The sequence below is a fragment of the Mus pahari genome, chromosome 3 (genome assembly GCF_900095145.1).
Source record: "Mus pahari chromosome 3, PAHARI_EIJ_v1.1, whole genome shotgun sequence".
NCBI lineage: Eukaryota > Metazoa > Chordata > Mammalia > Rodentia > Muridae > Mus > Mus pahari.
The window spans coordinates 146313680-146324695 of NC_034592.1; the positions used below are offsets into that span (position 1 = coordinate 146313680).

Genomic DNA, 11016 nt, shown 5'->3' on the forward strand with positions numbered 1-11016 from the left:
GTGAGCTACCATGTGGTTGCTGAGAATTGAACTCAGGACCTCTGGAAGAGCAGTCAGTACTCTTAACCGCTGAGCCATCTCTCCAGCCCATCATTAAGATTTCTGTTTATTTCAAGTGTATGAATGTTTTGCCTGCATGCATGAATTACATCACAAGCACACAGTGTCCATGTCTCCATCTCCTCAGGGCTTAAGGCCATAGGAGCCCCTCACCATCATACTTAGCTTTTATGCGGGCGTTGGGGTCGTCAGGTTCACATGTAGGCATTTTACCCATTGGGCCATCTTCCCAGTCTTTAAAAACCTCGGAACGGGGTTTGAGTAGTTCTTTAGTTTGTACTGAAACCCCAAAAGCCTTCTCCTTTAATCGTTCCCAAGAGGGAGTAGTCCCCATTTTCTAGAGAGAGAAAATGAATGGCCTGATGTTCGAACCTGCACGCTGCCTCTTCTCAAGAACTCCATCACAACCTGCCTTGGCTGCCTTGCCCCAGACCTCTGGCCTTCCTCCTAGGCAAGGCAAGAGATGCCAGCCACCTGCGCCTTTCTCAGCCTGAGGACTCCCAGGTGGGTGGGGCTGGGCACCCGGATTGGCTTGCAAGCGTGGTAAAGGCAAGGGGCTAGCGCAGGCAAACAAGAGGACTGGCAGAGCCCTGCTACAAGCCACCACCACGCTTGCCAGGCCCCGGCACCCTGTGAGCTGGGGCCACTTGCTGACCCGATTCTGGGTGCCCTGCACATCATGGACACCGGTGGCCATAGCTGCTCCCTCTCCTCACTCTATGTGGGCGATCTACACCCCGACGTGACTGAATCTATGCTCTATGAGATGTTCTCCCCGATCGGCAATATCCTTTCCATCCGCGTGTGTCGGGATGTGGCCACCCGGCGCTCTCTGGGCTATGCCTACATCAATTTCCAGCAGCCTGCTGACGGTGAGCCCTAGAGAAAACTTTTGCTTTTAACATCCTTGGGCCAAATACTTTCCTTTTGATAACTACCATCCTGAACTGGAAAGTTTTCTTTCAAATGAACTTCTATTAGCTCAGTAATAGTAATTTTCTATCTATCTTTTAGGTGGAAATGGGCCTGTAGCTAATTGTGGGTGTTTTTATAATACAGATCATAGCCAGGGAAGATTGGGTAGTCTGTGTTTCCGTCTTCTGTATCATAGTTAGGGAAAACGAGGCCCGGAGACAGGGAGTTGAAAGGTAGGCATTCAGTCACTGAGGGGAGAATTGGCAATTACTGCTGGCCATGCTGGTTGTTGCCGAGTGGCTTTGGGATTAAGCAGAGCTGGATTAGGAATCCAGGATCTGTGTGACATCAGGCAAGTGGCTCAACCACTCTGAGCTCAGTTGGCTGTGTGGAAGGAAACTGGGGTTCTGCCTCCCTTCCAGAGTGGTTACATAGGAGATCGATAGCACCTGGGAGGAAGCTGCCTGAAGCCTTGCAGGTGGAGAGTGGGGAAGAGGCCCTGCCCTCCAGTGTAGCCTGACATGAGGGCTACCCCAGGTGCCTCGCCTCTCTGATTCTGGAAGAGCCGCCTCCTGTAGGCTTTGTCAGCCACTGGCAGGGTGGAAGCATTGATTAGTAATTGTCAGCCCAGCATGTCTGGTCTTCCACGGAAAACAGACGACGAAGGTTAAGAACCATGGTTTTGCTGAGGCTGTGCCACTGGGAAGGGCCACCCTTGGTGAGAGGCCAAGGCTTGTGTTTCTCTGGATAATGAAGAATGGGGACCCCGAGTGTGAAGTACCGTTAGGGACACTGGATGCATTCTCAAGTGTAGTGTAAAAACTACTCCAGAGATGTGACCAAGAATTGTCCTTCCCCGCCTACTGGGAAAGCCATGGCAAGAACAGGAACTTGAGGCCAGCCTGGGCTACATATTGAGCTCCTATCTCAAGATGAAGTAGTTCAGGCCTCCTGTGTGAGTTAGGAGTTTCCCTGAAGCCAGGAGGGTGTTCTTGCCCTCCGCTACACCCCACGTCTGCCTATGTCTGTCCGCAAAGTTCCTGACTGAAACAGAGTCTGACCATCAGGGTCCAGTTCATAGATGGGAGATCTGGAGGTCCTAACTGGGTCTGGTAGCCATGGATGAAAAATGCAGGCTTCTATGGCCTGCGACACTGCATGCCGTTTGCCTCTTCTGTGCCTCTGAAGTGAGCAGGGTCCCTGAAACAGGCAGCGTATTATCTGCAGGGAATAGGCTGTCCCAGTAGAAGGGTGCTGAGCAGGGACGTCTGGTTGTACACATGTCGCCATCTATCAAACACCTTTTCCCTGCATCTCGCAGAAACCAATATCCTTCGTTGCATGTTTTATGGATCAACCTGCTTGACAGCCCCAGCAGTAGGGGACGTTGCCTCATTTAGGTGTAGGAAGGAAGGTGCCACCACCATCTCCTGACTTCACAGGTGGGGATGAGGGACCAGTGATGGGGGTACACTTTCCCTTCCTCTTTACATGCTCACCCACGCAATGTGTGTCCAAGGCCGGGAGAGCCCGGCTCTGCCTTTGCAGGCTTCAGCCTCCCCATGTGTGTGATGGGGATCCGTGTTATTTACTGAGAGTTGCTCTTTCTGCAGTGTGTGAGGAGTACGTGGACAATTCCCTCAGCTGAATCCACCAGTCTCCCAGGCTCATACCTCAAGTGAGACCCAGGCCATGACTTTCCTTTCCTCGATCCTAGAAGGACTTGAAGATTCGGGGTCACAAATGTCACCTAACTCGCCCCTTTCTCTCCTTTGCCTCCCCTTCAGCGGAACGGGCACTGGACACAATGAACTTTGAAGTGATCAAAGGCCAGCCCATCCGAATCATGTGGTCCCACCGAGACCCAGGCCTTCGGAAGTCTGGTATGGGCAACATCTTTATCAAAAACTTGGAGAATTCCATTGACAACAAGGCTCTGTATGACACCTTCTCTACCTTTGGAAGCATTCTCTCTTCTAAGGTGGGTGTGCCCTCTCTGGGAAAGTCAGATGATGTTAAATACCTTTGTGGTAGAGGGATGCCAACCAGTACCTCACGTCACGGGCTTTGGCACTTAGCCAGGAATCCATGGTTTATCTTCTCAGAACTGTTAGAGGTCACCCCTACATCCAACAGCTAGGTCATGGTGTGTAATCTCCCCCATCTTGTGGCAGCCCATACTGTTTGTTTAGTTTATAATTCTGAAATGGTGGTTTGGTTTGAGCTCGGTTGGACAGCATTTCTGGCCGTGGCTGGGTTCCCTTACATACTACCTGAGCCTGGCGGGAACTCTTAGGAGGCCCATGTGGGCCCGGCCAGCTGTCAGTTAAAACATCTGGGATTTCCTCCATGTGGTCTTCCATGCTCCTGCAGGCTAGCCCATGTCTCTCTCCCAGCTGTGGCAGGTCTCAGAAGATGGGGAGAAGTTCACCAGGCTACCTGAAACTTCAGCTCTGAATCAAGACCCTTTCACCCCTACTGTTTTCTGTAGGCCAAAGCCAGTCACAGGCCAGTGCACATTCTTGCTTCAGGTTTCCCTTAGGGCTGGAGACCCAATCTACCACTGAGCCTCATGCCCAGCCCCAACCACATCTTGTTTTTAAGGTAGTTTCTTATACTAGAACTTAAAGCCCATTTTATTCTTAGCCACTGCTTGTCTCCAAGTCTTTTTTTATATTTAGTTTTCTGCTTCCATGGACACATTGAGTTTTTGCTCCTTGTGCCATGCCATAAGTACTGAGTGGATTATTATGGTTTGATAAGGGTTCTGATTAGTTCTCCGACCTTATATAGGAGGATGTTCAGGACTAGAAGCCTAAAAGTAGATCCTCGTGTGCTGAGTAGGGGCCTAAAGCCTGGGGTTGTGCCCTGGGTATCATTGAGGATGGCCGATCGGGTCCCATGCTGTCTCTAGAGAGGCAAAGGTAGAGGTGCCATGATCTCTGGGTTTGAGCCTTTCCTGGGCACCAGTATGAGCCGGCTACAGTCCCTCAGCTCTCAGCTCCCACCCTTCCTGTGGATAGGGCCTGTCTCTGCCACCCTAAAGAATAGACTGACACCCAGGGTGTACACTGAGAGAAACTGGCAGCTCCTTGCTTTAAGGACCAGTGGGAGGAAGAAACTTAGTTGTGGAATATGTCCTTACATGTGTGAACACAGGGTCTTGGTTGTCTGTGTCTGCGGCCTCTCTGGGTTCCTCCCTCCATCCCTCCCACCCTTTAAGATGTCCCTAGGAGGATTTCTGAGTCTTGCTTGGGGCCACAGAGGCTTGAAGCTGGAAGATTGCTTGTCTGCAGTTCAATGTAGTAGATGGATGGAGGATTAATGTTAAAAGCTTTGGGTTTGATTTTGTGGGTTTTGTTGTTGTTGTTTTGGGTTTTCTTGTTGTTGTCATCATCGTCATAATGTTTTTTGAGACAAGGTCTTACATAGTCCTGGCTGGCCTTGAGTTACTATGGCTACTATGTAGTTCAGTTACCCTCAAACTCAAAGCAGTCCTCCTGCGTCAGTGTCCTGGAGCTCTGGGATTGGTGCTGTACACCACCATGCCTGACTTTAGAGTCATTGAACTAGTAGGTTTGCCAGATTAACTGAAGTAAATTGGTCAGGGGAAGTCTATCCCACTTCTTCAGGCCTTGAGTCCCCTGGGTCACTGAAGACTGTATAGCAAGCTTTGTGTGACACAGGCAAGAAGTCCTTGTAGGCCTAAGGAACCCCTGTTGTGGACGTGGTTAGGAACAACGCTTACAATGTGGTCCCTACCTCCACTCCTGAGCTTGGCTGGAGTTGGTAGGAGTCGTGGGAATAACTGGGAATTGGGCTCAGGGAGACTGAGGTTCCCATGAAGTCAGGGGCCCAGAAAGGAGGGAGTCATTTTAGGCCAGTCTGGAAAGACTTCTGTGGCACTTTGGGAAGAACACACACATGATCAGAGTCAGGTCACCTAAATAACAAAGCCAGCCATGTAGCAGCAAATTGGGCCAGAAAGAGGATACTCAAGGCCATGTCCTGAGTTCAAATGCCACCATGTCCTAACTGTGTACTGTCTGGCAGCTCATGACCCTGCACTTTTGCTGCTTCTAAAAGGGGCAGTGGTAGAACTCCCTTCATAGGTGTGGGGAGGTGAACTGAGTTACTCGTGCCATCTCTGAAAAGGTGCCTGGGACATGAAGCATCTAAATGAACATGGAATAGCTTTGAAATTGCTACTGAATGGTTGACCTTGGACCAGTCATTTATTCTAATTTTCCCACTGGATCTCAGAAGTTAAGAATTTGTTGGGGGGGCTGGTGAGATGGCTCAGCTGGTAAGAGCACCCGACTGCTCTTCCAAAGGTCCGGAGTTCAAATCCCAGCAACCACATGGTGGCTCACAACCATCTGTAACAAGATCTGATGCCCTCTTCTGGAGTGTCTGAAGTCAGCTACAGTGTACTTACATATAATAAATAAATAAATCTTAAAAAAAAAAAAAAAAAATTAAAAAAAAAAAAAAAAAAGAATTAGTTGGGGGAGGGGGGAGCTGGAGCGATAACTTAGCGGTTAGGAACACTGACTGCTCTTCCAGAGGTCCTGAGTTCAATTCCCAGCAACCACATGGTGGCTTACAACCGTCTGAAGACAGCGACAGTATACTCACAGACATAAAATAAATAAATAAATAAAAAAGCAAAAGCGAAAGAAAACAAAAAAATTCCTTGGGTTCGCCGATAAGTATTTATCTTTAGCTGGTGATGGTTCCACATTTGATGGGGAGGGCAGTCAACATGGCTGAATCTGAAAGGGCTGATGTTGAGTGTGTAATGGGTGTGAAGTTGAGAATTATATTTATTTATATACATGTGTATGTGCCTGCTTGTCTCTGTGTGCAGTGTGTGCATGTATGTGTTTGTGTGTGTGTGTGTGTGTGCACACGCGCGTGTGCACACGCAGCACCCCTGGAGGCCAGAAGAGGGTGTGGGATCCCTTGCAGCTGGAGTTACATGCAGTTGTGAGCTCTCCCAATATAGACTCAAACCCAGGTCCTCTGCAAGAACAGCAAGTTCTCTTACCATAGAGCCATCTCCCCAGCTCCACGAGCAAGGGTTTGAATACAGGATTTGTTGTGCCTGTTGTGCCTCAACATGCCAAGTTGACATACCTCTATGCGTAGCTGAAGCCATTGGAGGTTGAAGGGATTTAGTTAGTGACAATCACAGTTTTAGAAAGGGCATCTCAGTAGTGGCATGGAATGCAGTGGTGGATAATACCACTGGGGCAGAGCCAGGTGGTGGCTCTGTGATAACGGAGGTCAGAGCCACCTTAGAAATGGGATTAAAAGCCTTCATCAAGTTCACCGAGAGCGGGAAACCGAGGTAGTTTTTGTTCTCCACTTCTGACCTTCCAGCTTGAGTCAGACCTGTTACAGAACAGACATCAAGTGCTCTGTTACAAACTTGAAGTGCATTTGCTGTTAGAATAGTATATAGATTGGCCAAATTCAAACAATACAGAAGAGAAGAAACTAAAAAAAAGAACGCTCTGTCCTTTCCAGCCCTGATTCCCAGGAATACGCATTGTCAGTAGTTTTGTGTGGTGGGCACAGTTGTGCACACCTGTAGTCCTAGCACTTGTGAGGCTAAGGTAGGAAGATTTCACGGTTGAAGCCAGTCTGGGCTACAGAACAAGATCCTGTTTCAAAAATCCCCCGAAACAAAAAAGAAAAACAACCCAAAAAAACAAAAACAAAAAACCCCAAACAACTAAAAAAGGTGTGTGTGTGTGTGTGTGTGTGTGTGTTTCAAAACTTTCTATTTGTAAGTCCCACTTTAATCCAGATGGGCGCGTTTGGGCCTGCCCCTTAGTTATACACTTTAAATAATGGAAGCCACATTATCTACCACAAACTCTGTACCACAGCTTCTATCCCCAGCCTCCCCTTCCATGTTTACAGTATCATGGTATCTTCAGTTGGTTGTCAGAATCAGGGGACAGCTATGGGATGGAAACCCCAAGTCCACTCTTACATAGGCTGTCACCTCAAGCAAGTGGACTGGCCTTTCTAAACTTCCATTCCCCAGTTCTAAACTGGGGCTGTTGTGAGATTAGGTCTCAGGCTTCCCCCAACCTGCCAGATGAAACCCCAGGATCTGAGCTCCATCCCCAGCCTCCACATAATTGTCTTTTATGCTCATCCGGGAACATTTATGTATTGTCGTTACCCCCTTGTACTCTTTCTGTCCCTGAAGTCCCCACTGGATGGTGTCTCTGTCCTTTCTCCCTGTGACCCAGGTAGTATACAATGAACATGGATCACGGGGTTTCGGCTTTGTGCATTTTGAGACCCACGAGGCTGCCCAGAAGGCCATCAACACCATGAATGGGATGTTGCTGAATGACCGGAAAGTGTGAGTTCCTGGGCTTGGGGGAGGGGAGAGGCTAATGGGGCGGAGCTGTGAAATCAGGAGTGTTGCTTCTGTGACCATCTAGTGGGCGCCAGGCGCTACACAGAGATCTTCCTTGGTGTGTAACCTCAAGCGAGTTGCTCGGCCTCTCAGGGACTCTTTCCTTGGGTAAAATTGGAGCTGATCGGTGTCTAAGAACTGTTCCGAGCAAGGGATGAGAATTCTAGAGGGACTAGCTAATGGCCAAATCATCGATGGGCTTGCTGACATCATCTGGTAGTCAGTCTGTACAGCTACAGCTTCTTTCCTTGGCTTTGTGTGCTGCTATTCCGTGGGACCCAGGGACAGACGGGAAAATTGTGCTGCCGATCTGGAAAGAACCCGTTTCGGGCTGGTCCTTTCCACATCTGTCTGTCTGATGGCTCAGCCACGCAGCCCCGTACTGCGGGAGTGAAGGCAACTTTTTTGTTTTGTGGTTTTCTTTTTGAGACAAGGAGTAAAAAGAATTATGAATTCTAGCTAGCCCGTGTAAAAGACACGCGATCCAGGTATTTTATTAACAAGCTGTTAAGTCTAGATGGAGGAGGTTGGGAGCTAACTTACATCCCAGGCATGTGTCCCTTGTCACTTGCTGTTTTTCCTGGCCACCTGCTCGTGGTCCATCTCCTCTCATGGCGGTTTCCTCCTCTCCCTTTCTTTTTCCTTTTCTTTTTTCCTCTACCCTCAGCCCACAGTCAGATAACTGAATACCCGCCTACCTCTATCTACTGCCCAATCACAGGCTTTAGCCTTTTATTTAGCAATTCACTCGGTGAATAAGGTTGCATAGCATCACTTGGTATATGTGAGAATCTCCTCATCAGGGGCAATCAGATCTTGGAGACCATTATTTAGCATTTGAACACATAGCAACAGCAGACCAACCCCTGGCAGACAGGGTCTCATACTATGTAGCTGGGATGATCTTGAATGCCCCATCCTCCCAAGTACTAAAACTATAGGTGTGAGCTACTAGCCCTGCCTGAGTTGCTAGAGGCACTGAGTTCTTTGATCTGGAGTTTCTCTGGGTCCTGTCTAGTGCTCATCTTGCTTTGTTCTGAGCTTTCCCAGATTCACAGATGTCACTAGCAACCTCTTCTCTGTGTTGACTGCTGATGCTTGGTGTTCAACTCTTGGCATCTGCTCCGCCTTACGACACATGTGCTCCATAAACCACCCTCCTTTCATGTGCCTGGTCTTTGTTAGTCCAGGAATCTTTTCGGCCAGGTGCTGTAGTGTGTTCCTGTAGTCCCAGCTACTTGGGAAGCTGAGGCAGAATTACTTGAGTTCAGGAGTTTCAGGGAATCCTGAACAGTATAGTAAGATTCTTCTCTTCACCTCTCCCCTGTCCCCGGATGATTCTTAGATGTGTTTATGTGAACTTGAATATTCTAGATTTTTTTCCTTTCCTTCCTTTTTAGCTATGCTTGGGATTGAACTAGGTAGGGGCTTATAATGCTAGGCAAACATTCTACTACTGAGCTATATCCCTAGCCCAGAAACTCCGGATTTTATAATAAATGTTGTATTTAAATGATGTCAGTCTACTCCCCTTTATCACCGTTGACCCTGACACCAACTGTGTCTGAAAAGCTCACCTGACTTCTCTTGAACTCCCCATATTTGTTAAATGGATAAACAAAGCCCCACGGTGTGAATTGGACCCGAGATTTAAAGGAATAAACCCTCAGGTGTGGAGAGCTTCAGTAACTGGCTTAGGATCCCACAGTTAAGTAACTGTCAATGAGGATCCAGGCTTGTGTCCGATTCCAAATCCATGCTCTCCTTTCCTGTGCCCTCCTAGCCTGGAGCATTTATTCTGTGTGAATGTGTCACTAGAATAATGTCCTTGTAACCTCATGTAAGGGTTGAGGTCTGGAATACAGCTTCTTGCCTATTGAAAACAACTGGGCACATTCAGTCCATGGTGTATGGCCCTGCCAGGGTTGCCAACAAGAGACCGGAGGCTGAAGGACAGCAATTGGTCCAAGTGACTTAGGGTTGTCGTGTCGGCCCAAACTGGGTTGGAGGGACGATGAACCTGGTTGTTTCCACTCTGCTGATGTGTCCACAGCTTTGTAGGCCATTTCAAGTCTCGACAGAAGCGGGAAGCAGAGCTGGGAGCTCGGGCCCTAGGGTTCACCAACATCTATGTGAAGAACCTGCACGTGAACGTGGATGAGCAGAGACTCCAGGACCTCTTCTCCCAGTTCGGTGGGCATGCTCCCCAGAGGAGGAGGAAGGACACTATTGCCCAGGTCAGGTGGGAGGAGGGCTTCCTCTGGGATTCCTGGGGACTTATATAAGAAGGAAGGGACCATGCTGGCCCCTCCCCTGACTCCCTGCTAAGCCTGTTTTGGTCCTTCTTAGGAAATATGCAGAGTGTAAAGGTGATGAGAGACAGCAATGGGCAGTCCCGGGGCTTTGGCTTCGTCAACTTTGAGAAGCATGAGGAAGCCCAGAAGGTAGGTGTCTCCATGGTCCTGCTCCAGGAAGGAGCTCCAAAGCCAGGCTTGGGAAGCCAGAGAAGATCAAGGGCAGGCCTGCCGGCAGAGGGCGAGAAAGCCCCGCCCCCGCGCCCGTGCCCGCCTCCCCCCCCCCCCCCGCCTGAATGTTAGGATTTGGCCTTATATTTCCTTGTTGGTTTCTAAGCCTAGAAGTTCAAAGAATTGAACATTTAGGCACGGAAGCATTCCTCACTGTGTACAAATACTTACTGATAACTGACTTCTTGGGAAGCCAGAGTTCCCCCTCAAATATTTCTCCCCACGCCAGTAAAAAGTCCTACCCACTGAGTCAATGTGCACTACGGTCTGTCTGACTTCCATGGCTTTCTGTGGATAAACCGATGGGAAATCAATTTTTCAAGTGGATGTCCTCAGAAGGTGCAGGATTGTATTCCATGTAACAGGGTCAGGCTTATTAAGAAAAGAAAACTCTCGGGGCTGGAGAGATGGCTCAGCAGTTAAGAACACTTGCTGCTCTTCCAGTGGCCACTGAGTGCATTTCCAGCACCAACATCAGTGGGCTCACAACTGGCTGTAACTCCAGCTCGGGGATCTACTGCCCTCTTTTGGCCTCTTGAACACCTGCCTACAGGCAGCACACTCACACACAGACACCATACACATACATTACATTTTTTTTTCTTACATGAATTGTAATGTAATGTAATGTAAAATATTGAGGTGGCTGGGAGATGGCAGAGTGGCTAAGAGCACTGGCTGCTCTTACGGAGGACCCGGGTTCAATTCCCAGCTCTCCCGTGGTAGCTCACAACCATCTGTAACTTCATGTCCAGGGAATCAGACTTCCTCTTTTGGCCTCCATGGGCATGAGGCACAAACATAGTACACAGACACAAATGCAAACAGCTATACACATAAAATAGTAAGATAACCTTAAAATTAAAAAAAAATCTTTTAAAAAGAAGATAAAGTTGGGTGGTGGTGGCACTCTCAGGAGGTAGAGGCAGGCAGATCTCATGAGTTCAAGGCCAGCCTGGTCTACAAAGTGAGTTCCAAGACAGCCAAGGCTACACAGAGAAACCCTGTCTCAAAAAGAAAGAAAGAAAGAAAGAAAGAGAGAGAGAGAGAGAGAGAGAGAGGGAGGGAGGGAGG

The 11016-nt window shown here is 48.7% G+C and overlaps 1 protein-coding gene across 1 annotated transcript in view; it reads left to right on the forward strand.

Moving 5' to 3' along the window:
* Window positions 1-489: 489 nt before the first annotated feature.
* The window catches only part of Pabpc1l (poly(A) binding protein cytoplasmic 1 like), a 32620-nt gene continuing 22093 nt past the window's right edge, over window positions 490-11016 (forward strand). The window contains exons 1-5 of the mRNA XM_021194194.1: window positions 490-932; window positions 2763-2956; window positions 7245-7360; window positions 9471-9610; window positions 9767-9861. Coding sequence (XP_021049853.1) covers window positions 740-932; window positions 2763-2956; window positions 7245-7360; window positions 9471-9610; window positions 9767-9861 — 738 coding nt within the window. The 5' untranslated portion in view covers window positions 490-739. The remainder of the gene's footprint in view (window positions 933-2762; window positions 2957-7244; window positions 7361-9470; window positions 9611-9766; window positions 9862-11016) is intronic.